The 27907-nt window shown below is 35.2% G+C and overlaps 1 protein-coding gene across 2 annotated transcripts in view; it reads right to left on the minus strand.

The window, feature by feature from the left end:
- LOC132095317 (DNA-binding protein SATB2-like) overlaps nucleotides 1-25005 on the minus strand; it is a 43950-nt gene extending 18945 nt beyond the window's left edge. The window contains exons 1-5 of one of the 2 annotated variants that reach the window (XM_059500179.1): nucleotides 24907-25005; nucleotides 23199-23386; nucleotides 14185-14400; nucleotides 10259-10441; nucleotides 876-1002 (exon numbers count right to left, since the gene is read on the minus strand). In XM_059500179.1, the coding sequence (XP_059356162.1) occupies nucleotides 876-1002; nucleotides 10259-10441; nucleotides 14185-14356 (482 nt within the window). In that variant the 5' untranslated portion in view covers nucleotides 14357-14400; nucleotides 23199-23386; nucleotides 24907-25005. Of the gene's footprint in view, nucleotides 1-875; nucleotides 1003-10258; nucleotides 10442-14184; nucleotides 14401-23198; nucleotides 23563-24906 lie in introns of those variants that run through there. The other variant, XM_059500180.1, reaches the window with a different exon arrangement.
- Between the last annotated feature and the right edge of the window lie 2902 nt (nucleotides 25006-27907).

The raw sequence follows: 27907 nt of genomic DNA on the forward strand, positions 1-27907 counted from the left end.
CTCATCACTTGTTATGGAGCAAAATATATAGAAAAGGGAAACTTTTGTATGTATTTCCTCAGTGCAAACATAAATATACTTAATATTATTATTAGTTTTTATAATTATTAAATATTACTTTACAATGTATTACAAGATAATAATTATTTTATTAATAAATTACATTTTTATATAATTAACAAATATGTTATTTTTCCATAGTTTGTAGACAGAGGACACAATATTTATCAATTAATTTTTTTTTTAATTGAAATGATTTCACTTAACGTCACAAACAGCAGAAAATAAATTAAAGTAAATATAATAAAATAAATACAAATAAAAACATAAAACATATATGTAAATACACTTAAATAATGTAGTTTACATTTCACCTTTAAATTATATTCTTCAATTAGAAGGGTTATACAGCCTGATACCACAAGATAGCCTAACCTGTTCAAAATCTAAAATGTATTTATTTATTTGTTTATTTATTTATTTATTCATTAATTCATGCATTCATTCATTTATGAATGATAATAATATGTTTTAATATTTTTTTGTGCTGGTTATTTAAAACTTTTTAAGTCCAAAATAATTAATTATTTAATTACATAATAATAATAATAATAATAATAATAATAATAATAATAATAATTATTATTATTATTATTATTATTATTATTATTGTTATTATTATTATTATTATTATTATAATTATTATAATTATAATAATAAGTGCTGTTGTTAGAAATATAAATATATGTTTTATATTATATATTATTTAGCTATTTAAAATGACCACTATGAAGCGTATAAAGATTATAGATATGCAGAGAATTGTCTTCTGAACCAAGAAATTTTATTGTTGAGAAAGCTCTATGGTCTCTTACTTCTGTAGCTGGATGCGTAGCGTGACCATGTGGTAAACGTCCAGCAACATATCAGCAACCGTTGCCTCTGGAGCATCTGTCAGGTAATGGATGGGCAGGGGGTTCCAGCGGCCCACCTTAATGATGCCTGTGAAAAGGACGCAGAGAGAGGGGGAGTCAATTAACCCCACTTGATCTCATTGTGCCACAAATTTGTATAGCATATTTCCATGACATCATCAGAGATGGCCTCATGTCAATGATGGCTGTAATGAAATCTCAATAAAAGAATAAGTTAGGAGGGGCTCCTCTCCATTGAGTAGGCAGCTCCACCAAACCAGAAGCAAACCTGGCACATTACATCACCATACCAGCACCCACTTACAGTAAAAATCAACATTAAAGGGCATACAAACATAATGATTGAAAGACAGTGAGACAAGAACATTGTGTGATTGGAAAAGAGGGGATTGAGGTAGGTGGCAGACCAACCTAATTTATAGCATATGGCGAAATACATAATTATACACATAGTTCTTAATTGACAAGGAAGCGTAGAGGGAAATGAGTCATATATTTATCATTTACGAAATTATTTACACTACGTGTGGGTTATTGCATCAAACATTTTTGAATATATTTTGTTTTTCTTACTTCTTAATTTCTACAGAGCTTCATCTTGTGCTATAAAAGCGGACAGCAAGGAACAATAGCACCAATGATAAGGCTTTATCTATTAAATACTTATCAGGTCAGGAAGAAGCAGCTAACACACATACTGAGGGCTGCACCAATAACTGTGGGCCTGTGGCTCTTTTACAGCCAAAGTATATATATAGAAAGCAGGAGCTCGTCTAGCGCATCGCTGCCTCTGACAATTACGTCCACCCCCAATCCCCCTCTCCATTAATGGGCCGTCATAAACACAGGTCAATGATTGTATGATTAACCCAAATTGACTGTTATAAATGCCTCTTGTTGTGCAAAGGAAGAGACAAGCATTTATGACTGAGGAGTAATCTGTAATCGGGGTGTCACTGTGAGACAAAGCCATATTTCTGAACGAAGCCGTCTTAATTGTTTTGTAAATACTCCAGGTAACTAAGGCCATCCCGCACTGACTCTTCTTCTGCAGAACATAAAAGCAGTAGAAACTTTAATGTTAAGAAAATGTAAAAAAAAGTTACAGTAAAAAAACTATAAATTGGTTAGCAGTACATTCTCTTCTTATATATGCTGAAAAAAAACTTTTTTGATCTAACAGGACACTTAATTTAATTTTACAAAATACACTTTTCATTTTAGGGTGAACTATCTCTTTAAAGATGTGTGGTGGTATTTCCTTTAAATATGCTGAACCTGAATAAGCTTACAGATCAGGATAAAAGCTAAGCAGCAGTGGTATCTACTGAGGGTGCCATAATTTTTTCCAAGAACCACACTGTGCTATTAAAAATGAATTAGCTGAATCTATTATGCCCTCCGCTCTATTTATTTCCAGATGTCGCAATCATTGTCAAGATGCGCCGTACATGTAAACCGGACCCTTTGCTCTTTGCATTATTAACCGTTTTCCAAACACTGCACACGTCCGTAAACACTTTTCGACACGCACTGCTCGTGTGCATGTGCAGTTGATGTACATCCCTTGCGCAAATGTATATATTCAACACATCCGACAACAGGAAGCAAACTTGACCAAAAAATGAAGTGTGTGCCATGAAGAGATACAAAACACAAACTCTCACACAAAAGTATTTCCCATGGTCTAAGGAGGGACTGACTGAAGCTGTGAAAAGTAAACATTGCTAATCACATTACTATCCACTAAATGAGACCCAGACGCTGCCCAACTTCCCTCTCTCATTCCCTTTTTTTCTCTTTTGTCTTTTTTTTGTGCTTTAGGCTGTTTGTGTCATCTGAAGAGCTCCAGTTGCTCAATCACACACAGACATGCCAATGGATCACTTACCTCCATCCAGACACTGTACCGCCATGCCACTGCTGCCACTAAAGCCTGATTGAAAGAGTTAGTTTTGGAGAGAATTTGTTTTCGCAAATTAGCAAGGGCTCCATTGTTTCCCTCAGTTCAGTGTTTGTGTTTTGACTAGAGAAGATAACAAGACATTCTGTGTGACCCATTCCACTCTTTTCTTCCACTATTGGATGATTGCGGGAGCTTATCAGTGTCAGAATCTAAACAAGGCCAGTGTGTTTTGCGGAGCTTTAGACCCTTAGACCATCAACATGGGTTTCATTGGTTTATAAAATAGTCTTAATATAGAATAATAGAAAGAGCCACTGCAACGTTGTTTCTTTTAAGTACATCATACTGTATTACGGCATGCTTCTGTCTAACAGATTCAGTGTAAATAAATTACAATTGCAAATAAAGAATAATAGTGCTGAAAAATTAGTTCAATAAATATGGTACAAAAATAAGGGTAATTAACTGAGGAAGAACTATGTAAAAAATGGATAAAGAAAAAGAAAACAAAATAAATGTATAAATAATAACTATAGACAAAACTATATTTAATAACTATATAGAAAGTAAATAAAGTAAATTTATCTAGATTTTTCCTACTTCTTGTATTGTACTTCTCATCAGCAGCGCCTGGATTTCTTCCCCATATTATCCTTAAGAAAGCGTGACAAAAATTATGCTTTAACAGATGCTGTTTTGCAATGCAAAAGTGCTTTAAGCTCTAAACGTGCATGATTTTTTTTCTTTCATTTTCTTTTTCTGTCAAATGTAAGCAAATTGTCAGGTCTTTGCTATTTTTATTTATAATATCAGGAAAATGTTATGATTATATGGGAAAAGGTCTACGTTTTTCACTTGTGCTTACTTAAAATTTATTTATAATACATTATTTTGTGCACCCCCCAGTACACCGGGGTCCCAGACTACCACTACAAGAGAAGCCGACCCTGCTGGTAACCCTTGAAACTACAGTGAACTTCTATCCTCTGATACACAGGCCTCTTGTCTTTGTTCTAAAGGTATTTGTGGAGATGTATTCTCCAGATATTGAGTTAAAGGGGAGAGGCAAGTCAGACAGATGAAGACAATTTGTGTGATTGTGCCAAGCAAGCCCCCCTCCTCCCCCCACCCCTTAAGATCTTTCCTACTTTTTCAAGACTTTGTTTATATTACTAGTTTTGCTTTGATTTTTGAGGGACATTGCTGTTTTATCTCATGCAATGCTGTATGTATGCACACACTTCTTGAGTATTCCCATTTTGAGCAGTAGCATCAATTAAGACTGAACTGAGATTATATTAATGCACTTTAAGTTAAGCAGTGCTTCATTCAATTGCTTTAAGTGTTGAATGTCAGCGAGGTTACCTAATTCACATGTTAAGTGTTAGAGGAGCTCACTGCAACCAATCTAAAAAAAAAAAAGAGGGCTCTGTTCTAATAAAAAGTGGTTAAATGTATTCCTATTTACAGTATGAGCTAGCATTACAGAGCCTTGTGGTAGTGTCATTAATGAATCATTTTTAACTTGGAAAGAATCTGTTCCTTGTCATTTTCCTCCCCCAGTACAAACCATTGTTCCCATTGCCACATTAAAATTCCTCCTCCCAGTGCTGGGCTTTAATGTGGTCGGCTGGTGGCTTGGCTAAAGCTTATGTGTATCCACACTTGCACACACAAACACAACCTCACATACAGTCTGAAAATGTTCCCCAGTACACATACACTACTCTGCAGAGCTAGTTTGGATAGATGCACTGAACTGTTTGCTGTTCTAAATGGACGACCCACTATATGAGTCATGGAGACCACAGACTGTTGCAAAAAAATTATTAATAATGTGTCTATATAGATTTAATAAATCAAATAGGAAAGGCAGGCCTAAGAAATACTATCTGTCTTTCCAGAATGCACTGTATGGTTTTACTATAATATCCTAATATAAGCATCTTAGTATTTTGGTGGAAATACTATAAACTCATAAATGATCTTTTGGGGGGCCATAATGAAAAGGCTTGTTAAATGGTTAGTTTTAAATTAATTACAAAAATTAAAATTAGTCCATGTTCTACTCACCCTCAAAGCATCCTAGGTGTATGTGACTTTCTTCTTTCAGAATAATCCAATCAGAGTTATATTAAATATCATCCTTGTTCTTCCGAGCCTTGCTATGCTATGTTTTAATGACAGATATGAGTGCTATAGGTGCACAATAATTATTCTTTAAACTAAACTACAGATATCATGTTATGATAAATATTTTAGCAAGAAGTCTGTGAGGAAATGCACTTACACATAATCTTCCCCTGACTGAGATTTATAAAGGGATTTTTACAAAGGTTCTGGTGTACGTATGGTTTTTAGAAATCTGAAAATGTTTGTTCATACGCAAAATCTAGCTTTTGTGCATACGTACACTTTTAGGATGAAATCTACAGAGAGTTTTATAAATGAGACTCCTGGTCTTAGCCGTTTATATTTTAATTTTTTTTGGTAACTTTTATTAAAAGTAAGGCAGTTGAAGTCATAATTTCTAAATTTGGAATTAAAACCATTAGAAATAATATCAACATGCCATAGACTTATGAAATAATACTCATACCAAGCTCTTATATTGAAATAATACATAGGCCTATACTATGCTCCAGATTACAGATTTATGGATTGGAAAGATTCATTTTATTTTGAAGTTTAACCGTAATATAAAAGTTTGTATGGGAAAGACCTGCTGTCATAAATGACCAAACAAGACAGAGCATTGAAGACCCCTGGCAATAAAATTGAAAAAACTGACTTGCTTCTGATTGGCTGCCAGGTGTGTCAGACGGCAGATGGAAAGCTTACTTGCTTTGGTCATAAATCTAAAAGATTCGTTGAGGACAGAAGTAGTTTTAAATTTCATTTGATACCAAAACATTAAGACATAGACTGAAAAAAAGAGAAAATTCTGTTATGAAAGTTATGTTTTTCTGTTTTGCAGCTAGTTTACATTACTTTGTGGTGCTTTTATGTATTAATTTGGTTGTTTCTGAAGCATGACAGTAATCGTAATTAACGGTTTCATTATATGAAAAAGAGCAGTGTTAATACTGTCTATTTTTCACAGAAAAAAGCATACAGGTTTGGAAACACATGAGGTAAATGATGTCAGAATCTTCATTTTTCTTTGGTGATTTATCCCTTTAAAAATTAAGCAGATAATCAATACATCATCTGCACATGTTGCTACTCCTATGTTCACACTACAGTTTGGAATTAGTTACCTGTCATTGCTCAATATTATGTGAAGGGACTGTTCGGCCTCTATCAGGCAACAGAGCGTATTTTCATTAAACTGGCCCAGTTCGACCTGCCATGGCTGAATGTCAAACGTGGCAGCACAACAATGCATTTGTGCTGTAATCCATCACCACTGTTAATTGTCTGAAGCCTTAAAGTACAGGTCTGTCCATACGATTCTATAAAAGTACTCAGACCCTTATAATTGAAATAAACAATATCTCCCAGTTAATTACTGGTCAGGCTAATTAAAGAAAGGCAGCGGTGCTGGGAGAGCAGCTTAAATATACCACTACGAGAGAGCTATGCAGGACACAATTCAAACAGGGAGAAAATAGATGGGACTCTGTGTAATTTTGGTTGTGAACCGCAGAGGAAAAAATGTATAATTTAAGCCAGAAATTATTCATTTAACATAAACGCTTGCTTTAAAAACAAAAAGTATTCATTTGAGAGGAGAGTTCTCGTTCTCCCTCTCTCATTCTATCATTCATTCTCTACTCATTTTAGGAATAAACTGAAGCCAGTGCAGTTCTCCATAATGAGAGAATCTTGTTAGTATGCGTTCAGCCGTATCCCTCTCCTTTTATTTTATCTGGCCTCATCTGAACTGATCACTGTGAGGGTGTGTGGATTATATTGAGCCTAAACGGTTTGTTTTCCACTGCTGGTCCTGTCCTCCTCTGTGTCCTTTTGATATTGTTTTACGACTGTACAGAGGTGACCGCTTGTGATTCTGTGTTTAGGGGAGTAGCGTCTGGGACTTCCTCACAGATGTGGCGCCATTGTGTGGGCCAGACAGGACTATTTTGCCTTTCCAATCATAATGCCGCTTCTATCAATTTCCATATTTGTTGAATTTTATAGCACAGAACGGTATTTTTGGAGGTTACGCAAATGGCTCGAGTCGCTGTGTGGGTAACATATTGATCTGTTTTTGGCTCTTCAAAGGAATCTCTAAAGGGCGCTTGGAGTGAATTTAAAGACACACTGTTGACCTACGCGTGACACATGTTTTTTTCTGTTTTTGTTACTACGTATATTTAGTTGTCAAAAAAAGAGAAAGGATGCTTATTTAACATTATTTTTGATGAATAACAAGCTGCAGTCACACACAAACACAACCACGCAGCATTTCATTTTAAAAACTACAATCACTACAAAAACGTAGCAGACATTTCATCAGCCTGACTTAAATGATCATTTAATTAAAGGTTGAAATGTGGCCTTCAATTTTCGCTCTATGTCTTCTGACAATACTTTCAATAAACTGCAGCACTATCAAATCGCACAACAAACTCTATTCTAGTCAGACGTACAGACCGTGAACTGTGAATACAAACAATACATAAAAATGCCAAAATGCTCAACCTATGAAGCAAATCGTGATGTCTTTTGTTGCCGCAGATCAACATAAAGTAATGACTGTTTTACATTTTCTTCATACTTCACAGAATACAAGTAAACAACTCTCAATCTTCTGGGAGATGACGATCATGTGTACAACAATAAATTAAAGCATTATATTGCTTCTTTGGCCCGCACACTCATAAACATTCTCCATATACACACACAAACACACACAGAAAATGAACACGTACTATGCAAGCACAAAGACCTCGAGCTGACACAAACATGCATTGCCACAAGGATACCACATATGCACAAATACAGTTCACATGCATCTTTTGGTGATGTGAAAACACCGCATTCTTTGCCTCGTCATTTCCTTTGTTCTTGTTTAATGAGATTTTCAGACTGTCTGTGATTCAGTTATGTTGAACAAATGCTCTTCCTCCTCAGTGTTCTCAGACACATTAGCCCAAAACAGTATAATCCTCCTGTCAACATCTCAACAGCGGGACCTCCTCTCTGCACTCCATGCCACTCTAATAGCTTTGAACTGTAAAGGAATTAAGAACTATCAAACTTCTTACTGCGTACTGTGCAATATATACTGTACACTGCTTATCATAGTGCTTGAAATATAACCGAAAGAGTATGTTTTATGTAATGATTACAAAGATTAATTGCATGGCATCCAATTATATCAGAAATAAATAAGATTCTTTAGCATTTTCATAAATTTCATTTCATAATAACATTAATTAATGTATTAGGTATCACACACTAGCAATGTACAAAAGTTTTTCAGCGTTTACAAATCTTGATTCACTTTAATTTCTAAACACTGGGATTTCAAATAGAATACATTATTATGAGCTATATGAATGAAATTTGTGAAAAGATACAGATTTTAGTATACTTGAAATAATTTAATTTAAAAGAATATACAGTACTTAAAGCTGCAGTCTGTAAGTTTTGCCTCTTTGTCGCCATCTCTGTTTGAAAACCTGCAATTGCAGCTATTTGCAGAATTATCTTCCTTGCGTGGGTTGTGCTTCGGCATGGCTTCAGCATGAATGAATCTAATGTTTTGAGGAGTATGTGTGTGTGGCAGTCAGTCACCGCACCAGTGTGGGTAGTTACTGTCCTTCGCAATAACAGATTCTAGCCTATGTCTTGGAATATATGACCAAAATAAACATTTTCACTGGATATTGTCATCTGAACAAGTAAGTAACAAGTTTGCCACATTTGTTCTGACCAACTGAGGAAAAAAGCATTGCAAAAAAGCAGTGCAATAAATTGCGCTACCAAATTGTGATTTAACATAAAGATTGGTTAGCTCATATCACATCACCTGCAAATTATTATTGTTGTCATAATTTATTCTCAAATTATTAATGTTAACAATTGCATGACTATGTGAATATAATGTGTATAAGGGAGTATATTTCAATTTCTGTATGGTCTAATCTCTAATTGTCATACCATTCAAATTTCATATTAAGAAATTATTTTAACCCAAAAAGCTAATTATGCTCCCTTCGAACTGGTTGTCTTTAAAATACAGATCTTGTGTAATCATTTGTAATCAGATAAACTGGAATACAATTTAATTTAATTCACATGTGTTTCATAAATACATAATCCTTTCTGGATCGCAATCTGCTATCAGAATGATCAATTAAATTTTTCCAGCTTCTGTGGGAATAGGCTATAATTAAACGATCCGCCACCTGCAGGATCATCACATGTGATAGTCGAGTAGCCAGGAAACTTCTTTATGTTTACAAACGTGATGTAATGACGCAGCATCATGTTTGATTTTCCCGCAAAACCTACCAGTACCACTCAAATTAGAAAACATTATTGTAAGCTAACCATTGTGAATCGGGCTAAAGTAAGCCGATAGTTTTGAACACTGGCTGGTTATGTACTTGCTCAAATATTGATTTTGATAATTTTTAACTAAAAAAAGTTATGGACTGCAGCTTTAAGTGGGAGATAAATGTAATGTTTTCAAATACTTAATTGCATTTCATTGTTATCTAAATTGATATTTTGCAAATTAAACTGAAGAACATTTTATATGTAATTTCATAATTACTTTTATTGTCTTTGAAATATGGTTAAATTGCAGTGCCAAATGTACTGACAAACATTTATGATAAACAACAATATACCTCAATATAATTTCTACTGAATGCAATTTAGCACATTTAAAACAACAAATAAAACACTACGGGTAAAATAAATAAATAATTATTATATTATACTCAGGTACTTTGCTTTATTATGTTATAAAAATATTATTAAAACATGAATGTAAAATTACCTTCACTTGTAAATGTACTTTGAAGTAAATGTTTTAATTTGACATCATTACACAGTGCACTCTTTTAAAAGTATACTTAAGTGTGTTCGGAAAAAGTCATTAAACTGTACTCTCTTTAAATATACACTCAAGAGGTCTTTTTTCCCTTAAGATTATATTGCAGTTTTTCTTTTTTATACATTTAAGATTTAAATTATGCTACTAAGTCCACATTCAATACAATTTAGCACAATTCTCAGATTTTTATTAGACATTTTTTGGCATCAAAACATTTGGCAGTTTGTTAGTAAATCAAGATAAAATGTTCAAAATACCTGATATTGTTCTAATTTGTCACCGGAAATGGAAGGTCAAGTTCTAGTCATTATTTTTATTTTATTTTATTAACTTTAACTGAATATAACTGAATTCATCAACTGTTTTGAACATACACTGAGTCTGGGCCAATGTTGAACTCACCATGTGCCTGGGCTGCAGAACTGTGGGAGTATCCAAGGGCGAGAAGTGCAGTCTCAACCAGCTGAGTGAAGAGGATGTCTTTCCTGACCAGCACGAACTCGGCATGTTCCTCCCGGCTGTCTCCATCTGATATCATCCCTCCATCCACCTGCTCCACCACACAGAAGACTGGAATCATCAGACCTGCATACAGGAGATATAGAAATAATAAGAGAAACAATGGTCAAGTAAGGAGAGCTGAATTACTTAATTATTATTGGCTAAAAATAAAGTCCAGTGACTGAGCTGATATTCTACAAATGTGACTCATTTCCATACTGTTTAAAAAAATATTCCTGTCTGAATCTCATTCGCAACTAAAGCATGGCATTATTTTGAATAGTTGACATTTACATTTATCTTACACTTGCTATATATGTCAGAGGTCGCATGCCTCTGGACCAACTAGGGGTTAAGTGTCTTGCTCAGCGACACATTGGTGTCTCACAGTGGATTAAAACCCGGGTCGCTCACACCAAAGGCATGTGTCTTATCCACTGTGCCAACAACACCCCTAACTATAGTTGCCACATGCTTTTCACAAGAGAAGTTTTTTCATTAAATCATTAATGATTAATAGGTTCATTACTTGCATTTGAATAAGGTGACCAGGGTCAATCGCTTGTCTTAGGTTTCCCAGCCCAATGCAAATAGTCAACACGAACAAGCCGTTCAGATTGTGTATCCAACCAGCCATCAAACCAGCTCCATTATACTTGATTAAAGTTATCATTTTTTTATGGTGCCTCCCTTCACTTTGTCAGTGCAGCTGAGCTGATATGTCCTCAAGTCAATGGACTGCGTGCTAACGGCTGGGTCACTTAATAAAATTAGTTGCATGAGCCTCCAACGGATATGCAAACCTTTCTCTCTTCAGTGTTTGAGGTTACGGCTCATTGCGCTGTAACGTAACACATTATTTTAGTAGTGTTGGCTTTGTTAACATTTTAGTTAAAAACATTTATGATTAACCTGTAAACTATGTTGGCAAGTGATTCGGTTGGTACAGAGTCCCGTCTTTTAATGGGATGTCGAGATGCATAGTCATTCACAGCTTGTTGAAAAAAGTATGCAGTATCTAATGATGTCTGAAAAACACACATCCCACCCAAGTTTTCTCTTGTAAATCTAGGCCTAACCTGCATTGTTTTTTTTTTTTATTTCTCTGAAATGCTCAAAAGCTTTCTGACTATTAATTAATACCCCTTAGAAATTATAGGTTGAAAGCATTAGGCAAAATCCCAGATGTACTAATAAGAGCAGTGCAGTTCAAAACTCTCTCCTAATTTATGCACACACACACACACTTCCATGCAAATACATATACATTCATGCAACGTTCCCCAAGCCCCTTGGTTTAATCAGTCAATTCCTATATTTCTATTTCCTTTCCATTAATCACCCTGGCTTCCAGTTCAGAATGCTCTTATGGAGTGAATTACAGGCCAGGGGCCGATGCCAATTCAAGTAAGTGAATTTCCCCCAACAGGGAAATATAACTGTCAACACACAGCAGCTCCCAGCAGTCCCCCTCTCTCTTTCTCTCTTTCTTTCTAGCTCCCATGGGCTCATCCCTGTACCCTGTATGAGCACGGTTTCATCATAAGATAACAGCATGTGTGTGAAGCCTGTGTCTGACTCATTTGTGTGTGTGTGTGTGTGTGTGTGTGTGTGAGTGTTTCATTTCTGTGCAACACTCACTCTGAGTAAGTCTTTGGGTCTCTTTGATTATATATTTTAATGCACATTAATGCCTGAACATTTTATTTTGAGTTATAAACTTTAACTCTCGTACTTTATATAAAAGGTGTGACACTGCAATTGACTAAAGCAATGATAATATTTAAATAATATTTAAATATTATGAAATAGAGCAGTAAAGAACATACTGCAAGCAACAACAACAACAACAAATTTATATTTATATGTATAATTTTATTTTATTTTTTCTGATTCTCATAAAGAAAGCTAAACAGCTTTAAAACAAGATAGATTTAATGCATTAGATACAAATATTAATAGTATAAAAAAAGAATGTATAAAGATAACATTTATTCTGTATTCCATTGGCAAACTGTTTTAAAATAATTTGCTGAAGGGGTAAAAATATAAACTTAATTAAAGCTATATTCCCTGAACACCAGTTTTAAAGCCTTTTTTTGCAAGTAAAATCCATCTTGTTTTAGATACTTTAGCTGGACAAAAAAAGAAAAAGAAAAGATTTAAAAAAATATTTTTAGCACTACAGGCATGTGTCTGAGTGATTCTGGTTCCATGTCTGTTTCGTGTGTGGCCCACTCTTCAGTGTTCCATTGTGGTTTGGAAGACTGTTTCAAGACAACCTCTGATTAAAATGAACCATTTGACCAATCTGCCAGTGCACAGGAAGAGAAAGCCCCGCAACTTTCCTCTTCTACCTATTCCAGAACATTTTAAAGAAATGTTTGTTCACTTAGATATTTTGTCAAATCAAATCTGCCTCAGAGGTTTACATCCAGATACTCACACATACACACAATCATGAACAAATACACACTGTGTGTTGTTAACGTTCTGGCCTCTAAAAAAATCTAATCTATATCTGATATATGGCTTTATGATTGGCTACACACATTGTTCACTGTCAAGGTGAATTACAGCTTGACCTTTGTGAATTTTTGGCCCAATGTGAGACATATAACACTTTTGCTGAGGCTGTGTGTTACTGCACAAAGACTGTATGTTTCGTTAGAAAAATATTTGTTACTGTTACATGTTTACTGTACATGGGTCGTTTACATATTTGAAGCAGTAACAGCAGTATCCTGCTGTATGATATGCTATACATCTAAAACTGTAATACAACACACACACACACACACACACACTACCATTCAGAATTTTGGAGTTGGTTTTATATAATTATTCTCTTATGCTCACCAAAGCTGCATTTATTTGATCACAACACAGTAAAATCATTAATAATTTGAAATAATGTATTTTAAAATCTAATTTAATCAACAGCCATTACTCCAGTCTTCAGTGTCACATGACCCTTCATTTGAATATACTTATTTGGTGCTCAAGCAACATTACCTTATATAGTCTATGTTGAAAACAGTTGTGCTACTATCATATTACAATAAATTTTACAAAAGGACTATTAAATGACCTTTGTTTCTTAGGAGAAATACAAGTGAGATAATACATATGAGATAACTGTTGATATTTTTGCCCAAAATTGTTTTTCTAAGAAGTATGATGCTTAATAAATGTAAATCTCTACTTGAACATCAAAAAAATAAACTTGCAAAAATTAAAATTAAAATTTGCAATATCTGATTTTTATTAAAACCTTGATGCTGAATTAAAAAAAGTTGATGTCTATGTTATGTGTCAACTACCAAAGTGTAAAAACACATTTAAAAGATATTCAATAATCACAGCTGCGACTACACCACTGTATGTGGCAATTCGTTGGGGTCTCTGTAATCAATATGACCCCCCTTCTGACACACGCTACTGTAGCAGTCAATAACTGGCTAAGAGGAATAAATCAGGTCTACTTAATTCACTGAGCTTATAGTGGCCACACCACCCCTATAGTGAAGTATGGGATTAAATTTATTAAATCTTGCACTATTGGCAACTCTTTTAATAATGTCAGATAAAATTAAGCACCAGGCCAAATGCATAGCTAGATGTACAGTTTTGATGTTTATTATTTTTTCTGAAGCTTTGACAATTATCTCACTAATTCAAAAAACATTTATATTTGTTGAAGCATTGGTGTAGTGGTTAGAATTTGTGCTCTAGCCACATTAAGCTGCGTTGCTAGTGTGTGGTATTGCAGAAAGAAAAACATATATAATATAAATCAGTTACAGTAAAGGTTGTGAGTGTCTTACCACTAAGAGGTCTCTGTGGGGCCCCATTGTGGCGGCTGCGGTGACCTGTGGGACTGCCATTGAGCTCCAGACGCCCCATCTTTGGTGGGGGGCCGCCGATATCAGGACTGCTGCTCCCACGTCGCTCGGGGCTCTCCCGTAAACGAGGGCTCTCTCCTCCGCCACGCTCCATCCCCCTCCACACTACAGGGGGAACACCAGCCAGAGGATAAGGACCTGAAACAAAGAGAGGGGGAGACAGAGACCTAATGAAATCTCAGCGAATATCAATGCATACACTTTCATATGAACAATTTTTTTTGTATATTCAATAACAAAAAATAATGAGTTTGAAAAACTATGGGAGACTTAATTATACCAAAATATAAGACATAACAGAACATTGTTTTAATAGTTATATTAGTATAATATATATATAGTTATATATATATATATATCATGGTATAATAAATTAATTAATATCTCTAAATTCTGGTCTGTCTAAATCATAAATCCCCCCCACACCCCAGAAAAAATTGTGTCCTCACCATGAACATGATAATCCAAGAAACCCTAAAGCGAATCAATTGATATAACATTTAAGTTAATATAAAATTTTATTTAAGAACTTATAAATAACTAATTCAATTCTATTAGCATTTTTCTGCAGAAGTTTTCTGATCATGAGACTCTCAAATCAAAGGATTCTCTGTTGTTGACTCTTACACAAACCGAACAACACGGGCTAACAGAGAACAACACAATGACATCAAACTCTATGTCCTAAAATACAGAGAACTGTTTAAGAGGACGCTGGCATCTTATCAACACTATCACCAAACAAAAAAGCAGAGGCCCAGTGTCTCGTTCTGCTCCAGCATCTGGGGAATGTAAATGAATGTGTATGTGCATTTAAATGTGTTTGTGTAGCCAAAATGACAGACCTCTAGGCAAATATGAAAGCAAAGATGCTCAAAATGTTTTCATGAATTATTAAATTACTTTAAGTTGTTCAAATGATATCTGTGTATGCATGCGTGAAAATATGGTATTTCTGAATGCACATAGTGCTCCATGTGGACAACTCTCGAGGGTCTTTGTTTTTCAGCCAAACCTTTAATATTGGTAATGTCCATCAGAGTCAGTGCCAGGCTGTATTGAGCCCATGCCAAAAGTTAAAGACTAGGAACAAACTCCCCACTGGAGTGCTTTTATTTGCATATTACTTCCTAAATACAGAGGGATTCTGATGGATGGATGGATGGACGGACGGATGGACGGACGGATGGATGGACGGACGGATGGACGGATAGATAGATAGATAGATAGATAGATAGATAGATAGATAGATAGATAGATAGATAGATAGATAGATAGATAGATAGATAGATAGATAGATAGATAGATAGATAGATAGATAGATAGATTCCAGTGTCTACCCTCACTGCTATTCTTCTCACAGTGGTTATGCAGAAAACATTATTCTTTTCTCTGGCCCTGATGAGAAAAACATCATCATGGAACATAAAAAAGTCCAAAGAGATTAACAAGCTGGAGCTAAATTTTCAAAATGAATAATAAATTAAAAACATTAGCCTCTGCGTGATTAAAAACCTAATGCGGGTCCAGAAATCAAGTGTCTGAATTCTTTAGAGTTTAATAAGCGGGTGGGAGGAAAAACACTTTCAGAGCATTTGAATGGAAAAAAATGTGTAAGTGTGCTGCTGAGGGAACAAAAACTGATGGTCCACACTGTACTTACACACAGACACACACACACACACACGCACACAGAGAAAAGAGATTTACAGAGCCTGTGAGACAGTTTAATAGAGCTCAAGTGTGAACAATACACTACAACAATGGACATGCATGCTTATGAAAACACACTCGCATGTATATACAAAATTAATAGCACCCATTAAACACAGCTTTCCAATTAAAACTGATATTCCCTCAGTTTGCATGCAGCTATTATTTCTCATTTCTCTTGTGCTAGTCACGCCAAAGTTTTCAAAATGGATCAAAGTTTGAAAATACTGCACTTCAGTAACAATAAAAGACTACGGTCCTAAAATATAACAGATAAAACCCACTGCTGTGTAAAAGCACTGTGATCCACTTTAACTGTATGAGGCGAACAGATCTGCATTTAATTAACAGCTCGTCTACGATGCGGGCTTGCCCATTAGACTTGCAATCCCAGGCGTAAAATAAAATCTCTTCACAAAAAGTGTCTCGAGATGTTTCAGATACTTGCACGGAACCGAGCGAGAAATCTGACGGATGAAACCACAAACGGACACAATGGCCATTGTACTCGATGCGTTCACTGCCATCAGTGACACTGAGAGCTTTTCATCTGTTTGCCTGCAAGTCGCACTGTATTACAACCCTTAAAGTCTTTTATCGGTGTTAGTTCATCTGGCACTGATGGGTTGTCTTTGTTCCCTCCTTCACTGGGCTTCACAGGTCTAAACCTGCCTGATTTTAATGAGTCTTCCGATCCCAATCAAGACCTTGTCTGAATCGTTTCTCCCATCTCTATGCCAATCTCTCTCGCTCTCTCTCTATCTTTCTGATCCTCCTCCACCCCGGCAAATATTTGATGGGGAGATAAAACAGCTCCAGTGTGTCTGCCCATCACTCACGAGATGGCAGTGGCTATGCAAAGACAGTGCTGTAAAAGTTTTTTCTGGTCAATATACACCTGCTGTAACTAATCAATACAATATGGAAGAGGCACTCTCACAGTTATGATGCACTACTTTGGATACTTTTGCAACAAACTACTGTGATTCAAGGTTTTGGAATTCATGAACTCAAATGTGAGGTGAAAGAGATTGTGTGATTATGCTGGTAAAAGCTCTGTAATTCAGCACCACAAGATCTCATCCAGATTTTGCTGAGCTAACGGTGAGACGGCTTCATCAAAGCTTTATCAACAGAGTGTATTCCTCTATTTCATCAACAGATTGGAAAAAAATGACAGAATGACTCATTTATTTATTTCTAAATTAAAACGAACCATTAGAAGATTATAAAGCATAATCACATGAATTACATTAGGTTATTAAAGGGAGAGTTCACCCGAAAATGAGCCGATTTTCACTGTTTACATACTCTGATTTTTGTAGAACATAAAATAAGATTGATATTGAAAATGTCAATGTTGTTGTTGTTTTCATTCATTTTTTTATTCTCCACAGAAGGAAAAAAGTCATGCAAGTTTGGAACAACATGAAGGACTGAAAATGATGACGGAGTTTTATTTAATTTACAGTCATCATAAAAGTGTAATTGGACTTGTTTAATCCCTGTCCTTCCAACTGTTCAACATTAATTAGAAATAGAGATAAATGTCTAATCAATGCAAGTTATCTAGAATAATCAACAAAGATTATGAAGATAAAAAAAATGAAAACAAGATCTTGATTCAAGATTAAGAAATTGCTTAAAGCAAGTAGATTAATAGCAGGAAGAACTATTAAATATAGGTTATAGCATTTAAAATAGTACAGCTATTTTATAGCTATGCTAATAAAAAAGCATACATAGTAACCAGCCCACTTGACAAATGACACGCAACATGAAACTGAAAGATACACAGCACCTTACATTTGAGTGTTTTACCAATAGGTATTCACAACCAGATACACGGTTCCATTTTTATTTGTAATGCTTGCAGCCACACATTACAAACATAACTAATGACTGTTATGTTTAGGGGTAGATGAGAGAAGCCAGACGAGGGAGTGGAACAGAACTCCGATCCCATGAGATTCAAATTTCCAAACTACGACGACCACACTGCAGAGACTCACTCCTAAGCATGCGATATACGTTTTCTGCTAACCCTCCTCTCCCTTCCACATTGCACTCTTTTCTTTGGCAATGAGAGTGGCCTCTGCCAGTTGTACCACACACAGGAAACTGAGGGCAGTAAACGACACACTACTGATCTGACTATACTCACACTGTCAGTCAGTATACACAGAGAAGAGAACGATATTGAGAGACGCTGAGAAAAAAATGCAGAGGGTTGGGAAAAAAATAGAGAAGGAGAAATGTTGACTACAAAGACGACATTAAAAGCAATTTCACAAATTTGGTATGGAAAAGACTGTTTGGCAGGACAAGGGTGTCCAATTTCTTGCTCGTTTCCAACTCAGAGTAATAAAAGCCCTTTACCCGACAACAGTTAATAACAACTAATAGAGACACGCATGCAAATGAGCAATAAGATAAAGCCGTGTGTTGTTCAGAACCTGGTGGTATCGTGGTATCTTTGTGTTGACGACATGTTAAGGCGTTAACCTTATTGACCAGGGAATAGGGCTGTGATACTCATTTATTGCAGGGTTATTAAAGCATCGGCTCAGTCAGGGTATAGATAAAGCAGGTGAAGATGGTTGAGGGATTCGTATTGAAGGCCCCTCGGTGTCTCACAGGTGTGTGCGTTGGGAAGGGAAGAATACATAGATAGCAGCTTATCACCCATGAATTTGATGACAGATCAAACTGTAACCAAGACAGATGATTACACTGGAAATATACATAGTAAGACAAGCTCGATACCGAGACTTTCTTTGATGTATGAGTAAATATATATATATATATATATATATATATATATATATATATATATATATATATATATATATATATATATATATATATATATATATATATATATATATATATATATACATATTGTCCTGTTAGATGGAAGGGAATAAGTGTTCATAAGATATTACTGAATTGGCAAATACAATTGCAATAATGTGGGTGAGTTCAAGTGTACTGGACATGTGTGGAGAATATGTTGATTCAGATACGAAGAGAAGGTTCGACAGATCTTCCGGGAAGCACGTTAAGTTTGCTAATATACATCTTGAACAGTAAAAGATAAAGAGTGAGCAGCAGTTTATTATGTTCTCCCTAAATCCCTTGCTCTCTGACTCGCACATAGACTAAAACGGACAAACACAAGTGTACACAAACACTCAACACACAGAAACCACAGAGCAGGCTCACTGCTCTGACACTTCCAGGGACCACACATTGACTCACAAAAATCACACATGGTAGACTACACTGAGCAGGGCTATAAAACACACATGAACACACACACACAGAGTTGGTGACTGCGGTCTGGATTTAGGTATGTAGTGTTAAATGGTTTGATATATATATAAATATATATGGGGCTAGCTGTCACACAGGAAAGTTGTCACTAGGATTAAATCTCAGTAAGGTTTTGATTCAAAAATTCAGCTACAAAAATGTGTGACTTTTCTAGCAGTTGTTTTACAAGGTTTTAAACCCACATAAATTAGAATATTTTTGTGAATTCCATCTTCTAAACTAAACTTTCAAATAACTTTTGATACCAATAATACCACGTTTGCATAGTAAGAGTCAACTAGCCTATGACATTTGGTGTGAAAGGCTGAATGGTGCCCTAAAGGCAGAAATAAATTTCAAGTTGTCATATGTTTAAAAAAAAAAGTTTAATAATTTTACTATATTAAACACAATATTTGTGGGTTAAAACAATAACTTGATATTTGTACAATGTAGGCCTATACATTTAACACTTTTGTTGTTTTGAGAATTGGGTTTTTTATGGTTTAACTTTTTGGATTAAAAAAAAAAGTTAATTAAACTAAAGAGTTAGCTGATAGGGTGCTTAATGAGAAATGAAAGGCATGAACAGTATTTTTCTATGGTCAATAACGATCGAAATAATAGCTTTCGTCTTAGCCGAGACTTGATGTATACAATCCAGAAGCTGACAGTGAAAAAACATATCTCTGAGAAAAATAAAAATAAAAAAAATACGGAAGAGAAAAATATGTGTAGTTATTTATTTAAAATAATAAAAATAGTGTTAAACATAATAAATTTGCTAAATTCTAATGTTATCAAACTCGAAGGAATCGCGTTCAAATCCAAGTTAGTAGGCCTTGACGAGCTATTTGCTGCGAATTAATATTAAGCCTATTCTACTAAACGAATATTGGTGGTCCAGCGAGTTTGTCTTCCGGTATAGTGTTCCAATCCTGCTTAGACACATAATATTAAAACAGCAATGACACAAACACCTGTTAACTTCACAAATGTGCATCTATGAATCACTGTTCGGAACCCTAAAGCCCGGTTTAATCTGTCAGGGACTATATCTTCCAGCGGAAGAATGACGTTTCAAGTATTTGAATAATAAATAGGCTAATGCTTTACTGAAATTTTGTCATATATCAGTTATGAAGTAGCCGGTTTATAAAAGCGACAACGAACTGCTATTGTAATAGGCTCACGTGGTTTCTCGCTGTGTGAAGGGTATTTATTTATTTATTTATTTAGACATCTCTATGCACCTAAAAACTGTACCCGCCTTCCATATAACGACAAAATACTTAACAGGTATAGTAAGTATAGACTAAAGTAAATAGGATCTTGCGCTGAACTCTCCCTGAAGTCCCTGAAGGTATAGGGCTAGAGAAAACATGCCGTGAATAAATGCTGGATTGTCTCCATTTTGATGGGCTCCCCAAAGCGCGAGATTAAAGTATCCTCGGAGGCTTCCATCTATTGCAAAATTACTGAGACGTATAGAGCCTCTCTGTTACAGAGGCTAATTAACGTTTTGTTTTTCCTTTTGGTCCTGGTTAAGAAAACGTCTCCGTTGGCTTTGGGGGCCAAGTTTGTGCAAATGAATAATGGATACATCAATGTAACTTTAAAAAGAAACAGAATGATCTCTACCGCTGATGGCAGCTATATAGCAACCATACCTCCCTCTTGCACAGGCATGATTTTGTGAGTGACTCTTCAAATACATTGCTGTAAAGTTTTAAAGTTATGTATACATAACTCAGAGTTTGAACTGACAGGGGGAAAATATCGCATGTAATATAATAACAAATCATGTGCACTCGGCATGTGTTTTTTCGTTTTTTTAATTTAATTATTTACTTCAGAGTTCAGTGTATAATAAGAGTACAACTGTCTTCTGGATTGTGGTTCCATTTTTATCTAATTGTGTATTGTTTTCGACAACAGAGGGATAGCGATTTCATTTCTTTTTTTTTTTTTTTTTTTTTGCTTCAAGCAAAGACGATTTAGTTAACATCCATCACCCTTATATTAAAGAGAAATCCACGGATTCTGTAAGGGAAAAGGCTCAATCTCTTCCACTTCAAAGATGTGCAGGCCTACTAAAAGAGGAATATTGTGCGTTCTGGAAAAACAGTGACATGAAATCTTTGACTTTTTACCGAGTAGCCTACTTCTGCGCTCAAATGATTCAGACTATACCTGCTACTTAAGCAAATGCAGATCACAGGTTTATTTCGTCTCATTGCAATTATTTCTAACTTGGGAAATTTAAACATCTTGAACTTTCAGATGATTATAAAAAATGCATTTTCTGGTTGTCTTATTCTGATTTATTATGTGCTGCGTGTCTGTGTTAGATTTCACACCTAAATTACTGTCTTTATAGAGTTTCCAGCCTCACTTAAAATACTAATAATAATTCAATAAATTCTAAATATAATTTAATCGAATTTAATCTGTTTCAATTTAATCGAAACACAAGAGTTTAAAAGTAATTTTCGTTAAATAAAACGATCATAATATCATGCCTCCTCATAAAAAATAGAAACTCAATCAGCAGCTGTTTAACAACGTGAGGTACTTAAAACAAAACATAAACAGTTAAATATTGTCAGCTATTTTTAATGTATACAAGCACATGTGACAACCTTCTTAAACAACAGAAAACAATAGTGCAATAACAATATTGTTAAACGAAAAAAAAAGTTGCGGGTAAACTAACCATGAGCGTCATTTTCTCAAGGCTGAAAATTATTTGACACATTGGAAAGAATAGTAGCTTTGTTTTAATAATAGCATAACGTTTTCGAAATTAAGTCTCAGATTCCTCTCATAGAAGAAAAATTAGGCTCTCAAATGAAAAAAAATCTGAAAATGCCAATCACACACACACACACACACACACACACACACACGACTTGAGGACGAAGAGACCACAGACATAAAAGTCACACACGTGAAGCTTAACTTGAGGCCTAATCTTGTTGGGCCTGGAGTAAAATCAAGATTTCCCCTTAAAAAATGCTTTCAGAATGTTTAATAGCCTAATTTTGCATTATTTCGCTAGCTTTTTTGTTTGTAAAAAATATATATTTTTATTATTATTATTATTATTAGGCTATTATTATTTAAACCAGCTCCACCTCAAGGGTTAAAAACGGTTTAAACACTATCGTCAGTAAAAAGTAATATTTCATCAGACAATCTCGACAGGTTTATTAAATCAATGCTTTAACTTTAACCGAATATACAAATTATGTTATTTTCTTCAAAGAAAAGGTCACTGTTAAAAATTCCACACGATCGACAGTGCACAAGGTGCATGACTCTGGTGCTCCTCTTCTGAATTTATGAAACATAATTACACGATGTTATTATTCGTTTATTGCAATTATATTTGAAAATAAACTCATACAGAAAAACATCTTAAATTATTATTATTATTGAGCTGTTTAATAACAACATGGATATTGTGGTGAATATCAGAAAACAAAACGTTCCATTAAAAAAGTCTTGCTCTCGTCCGCTGCGTTTTATTTCTTCAACGTCAGTCACTCAAAGGTAAGGTTTATAACTTTAAGCAACATTATTTAATTATAAAAATAAGAAAATAAGGTGAGAAAGGCGCTACGCGTGTCATAAGGAAAGGTAAACTGGAAGTGGGAATATGTAAAACATGGCCTTCTAAACTGCTTAAAGGGCCTACACTTGTTTTCTTTTTAAAGGCCTCCACGAATTTACCATTTATCTTCAAACACAACATTTATGTCCATCTGTATTCAGAATAGTTAGTTCGGTTTCGAAATGCTACTTAGTTCCAAAAGGAACCTGTTGTTACAGTTACAGCAGCAGTTTACATGAATGTGGAAAGCATCGGATGAAAGTAGACTAAAGTTCTTTTCTGTGGCACTTACTGCTTATGGCGTGTCGGTACCTCGGTTGGCCGTTGAGAGGGCTCTGTCCATTGATTAAAAGTATTGAATCCAGGGCTGGGCTTCTCGCTGCCTCGCGGAGGACTGAATACGGTCGGGTTCGGTGTTGGACACTTGGGCTCCGTGCACTGTGCGCTGTGACTGAGCCACTGGAACTGAGAGACTCCGAGCTGAGGGGTACAGGTAGCAGGAGATAGACAGCATGGAGAGAGAGAGAGAGCGAGAGGGAAAGAAAGAGAGAGGGGGGACAGTGCACGAGATTGAACACAGCAGAGAGATCCGAGAAGTTCCGAGAAGCGACCGACGACAATCTCTCCGGCAGTACACAATCTTGCTCACCGTTTACCGCGAGTTTGAGTCACGAGTGTCCGTGGCAGAACTGAAAACCTCAGCAGCGGGCGTAAAGAGAGCATCAAAATCTAAAAACGTTCATCTATGTTGCTGCATGCACACAAAGAGAAACCGAGCTAAAACAGACGTCAATGGTCTGCTTTGTACGATGCGGACATTACCTATTACAGCGTCGTGAAATCTCACGAGCAACAATGTGAGTGTGTCACTTTCAATCTCTCCCTTGCGCGGCGCGCGGACTGACGGAGAGGCGAGAGAGGAGTGGGGAGTGGGAGGGGAGGAGGACTGGAGAGCAAACGTGGAAGTGTGACATGCAGGGAGGGAGGGACGAGGCTGTCCAAGGTAAGTAATTAATGCACTCCACGTATAAGTTAAATCAATACAGCGGCTGAATTTCTGTTTAGCTTCTTAGTTTGACTTCTGTTTTTAACATTTTTAGTATTATTATTATTTTGGTGCGGTCTGTGTTGACATCCGTTTCAAAGGATGGCTATAATTTTACTTCCATCATTATCTTGCATTTCTATTGAAAAGCTGTTTCAGATCACTTGCACACCGGCATCTCTTTTGAATGCATTTTATGCGATCTGAATGCATCGCGGTCTTGTAAATGTTCTCTTGTTAACCAAATAAAGTTACACAGACATGATGACTGTTCTGCACTAAAGGCGTTAAAGATAAGAACATACAGTAGAAAGTATGCATCGTGCAATCTCATGTCGTCTGGATTTGTGGGTTAATGTTAAAACGTATAATGGAAAAAAACCTTCGACTTAAAATGCAGCTAATTTAGTTTCTGAGTCGATAGCGGAGTTGTTATTGTTTTAACGGAATAATATTCTAATGGTTGATTTCTCAATCATAGCACATTGGAAGTGACAGACTCATCTTTGGTGGTCTTAAGTCGAGAGGACAACTCACAACAGCACAAATGACACAATCTCAACAAGTCGTAAGCTATAAAGACTGAAAATCTTCTAGATTGTGAAACGGTTTGTAATGTGCGCTGGAAGCGGTGGTGTCCAAGAGAAACAAGTAATACTGGAACACGGGCAGGGAAAAAAAAGAGCATAGTGCATGTCAAAGCCCAATGTTTTAGGATCTCTCTGTTTTAATATGTTTCACCACATTCAAATCACCATACAAGCTGTCAAACCTGTACACTCGTTCTCGACAATATAAACAGATCCTTCACAAACGTTTGTTCAGTTCTACAACTATGCACTTAGTTTGGCAGCCTTTAAAGCCACAAATAAGATGCATCACATGGATATTAAAATGCATGCAGACGTTCAGATTTACAGGCAATATTCAAATGTTTGTAAAAAAAAAACCTTACCTTTGTGATGGTTTAATGAGAACTCATTAACTGCACAATGGTGTGTGCTGTTGGCTGTTCTGCTGCTTTGAGACACTCTGGGGTGTGTGAGCGAACGCTGCTGATTCTCCAACCTCATTCGTCACTATTATAATACAAGATAATGACCCGATGATGGTGGTGTCGCAGCGTTGCGTGGCAGGTAAAATGCTAAATGGAATAGTGTTGTTAATACGGACTAAATAATGCAGTCGACCTTAGGATGTGGAACTTGAAATTCTTGTGTCCACTGGTCTGAATGAAGCCACAAAAACACATTAAACAGTTGGATGTCACTTCTTAACTATGCTCGTCGTTGAATTTGACAAAACGCAGTTATAAATCAAATTTGAAGCAAAGCCTGTTCTTTTCGTGTAAACTTTGGTCAATTCCTATTTTGATGTATAGTGGCATTCAAGCTGGTGGTCACTGAGAGATTGAAAACATCTACAAGAATGTTCCCATAAGCTAAAGTTGAGCTTGTTTCAACAACATGCTCTTTTACTTTCACAACTAATCAAATGTAACATGTAACATGTTTAAAATACGAATAATTCGTTTGAATTAATCAAAGTCTTTTTATTACACAGGAAAACAGAAAACAAAAGTTAAACATCAATAATAATAATAATAATGTAATTATCAATGTCTCGTTCTCTTTTGAAAAACCGCACATTTTAAACCTTTGCAATTTTCAAAGAGACAAACAAAGATCCGATCATAATTATTTACACAATTATAATATAAATATTTGAATAAATGTTTGAATCCAAAATGATTAGATTGTTGTTCTTTTCTTACATGTTAAATACAAATAAACATCTTATAGCCTACCCTGAAATCACAGAGCGCGCACTTTCTCTTGCTTTCTCTGTAGATAGATAGATAGATAGATAGATAGATAGATAGATAGATAGATAGATAGATAGATAGATAGATAGATAGATAGATAGATAGATAGATAGATAGATAGATAGATAGATTTCAGGCGTAATAGGCTATACAAAACTGTCACTATGCTAGAAAATATAATTACCTATTATATGATATCTAAACTTAAACAGTTTCAGTGTTTCTGTACTAAATTGTATTATATTATATTTGTATATTACATTATATTGGTTAAAATATATTAATAAATTAACAAGCTCAGTCATGCTTTGTAAATGTTCTTATTAATTTAATTTTGTATAAATATTACAAAAACAATAATAAATAGCTATGACACTGATACACTCTTTCACTAATTGTGAAAGAACATTACTGTGGTTGAACATTTATTTGTCGTGGAAAATGCTTCTAATTAATGTGAACTTCTTGCAAGCAAAAGCTTGGTGTCTTGAGCACAACTAAATTATTGAGCTCTGGTTTTGGAACCCTTTTTGAGCATCTTTCTTACGGTCCCCATGAGCTCTCTTCTTTCCATTTCTTGGGTAACTTGGGATCTAAAATTAGCTGACTACTTCGAATAAAAACAACATTCAAGCAGAAAGAGTCAAACCGTGAAACAATTAAAAATATATATTCCCAAGACTTCGGAAACAAGAAAACAATTCAGTTTGAGAAAGTAAATAATTGAAAAGATATAATTTCCCCGACGAATCTGTGAAAAAGACAATAATTACGTGGCGGTTTACAACTCGCTGGGGTGTCTCAAAGTAAATTACTGAAATCTATTGAATGCAAGTTTGATCAAAGATTTAACCATTTATTTTGTTAAAATATGGGGCCATTAATTAATAATGTCTGCAATTTTCGTCCTAATAAAGTCCCAGAAATATAATTCATTAAAACAACCGGGGAAACCGTAAAAAATAGAAAGGTTTATGGCAAGTTAATGCAGATCGACAGTGAACGACTCATTTAAAATAAATGAAGATTTATTATTATTATTATTATTATTATTATAAAAATAATAATAATAATGATAACAAAGTAGGCTATCAGTTTTCGCAAATCACAATACAACTGTGAATGTATCTAAAGGATTTACACAAACTTCACCTGACAAAAGCTAACATCAGCATAATCTCGAATAACAAATGTTAGTCGTTTTGTATGAGTTATGTCTGTGTTGAAAAGGGGATCGTCCCTCCAGGTCATTGCGGATTACACTGACTGATCTAGAAGTAAATGTGGAAATAGCATCGTCTAGTGGTCAGAATCAAAACTACACCTCAAATGACCATGATTCCAGTGCAAGTGTACTGTTAGTTGTAGCCTATTGAATCGTATTGTATTGAGTGAAATCTTTTCTTTTACACAGGGGTGAGGTGAATAGAAGGTTGTGGGAGATTAAAAAGTATAAATGAATGCTGAATTTATACAAACGGATAATCCACCTGTATAGATGGAAACGCAGGTGAACAATCCTCAAAGGCGATGATATGAAAGAAAGAACATAGTTTTGGGAAAATAATGTAGTAAGCGATTTTTTTTATGAAGAGAATTTGTTTCACCCATAGGCCTACAGATTCTGAGCAATTGTTCTCAGACAATAGGCTACTAAGAAGACAATATAGAGACACTAAGCAAAATAATTAAGTTCATTCTATTCGTTTCATTACACAGTTTCTATAATAAATATTTATTATTTCGCCTATGTAAATCAATGTTCATTGTGTTCAACCAACATAGGCTACTGTTTACATTAAACATTACACTACATAAAAGCATATTTTATCCGTTAATATTCCACATTTATTCCTCCTCAGTAGCCTACTACTACTATTACTGCTCCTAGCCTACAAACAGCCTTAATCAATAATGCATAGTCTCAGAACATTTAAAGCTTAATAGTTTTGCTTTCGGCTTACAACTGATGCAAGTTGATTGTTGCAAAGGAAATTTGCACTATTTTTGAGAACCGTTTCATCGCCTTTACAATGATATTCTGCAGTCTGCAGCCACGTGACAGGTCTTCACTGTATATTGCTACAGTGCAATTATACAGCCCTTTCATTAGTTGAGCACTAAAATTTAT

Source organism: Carassius carassius, chromosome 19, assembly GCF_963082965.1.
Source record: "Carassius carassius chromosome 19, fCarCar2.1, whole genome shotgun sequence".
Classification (NCBI taxonomy): domain Eukaryota; kingdom Metazoa; phylum Chordata; class Actinopteri; order Cypriniformes; family Cyprinidae; genus Carassius; species Carassius carassius.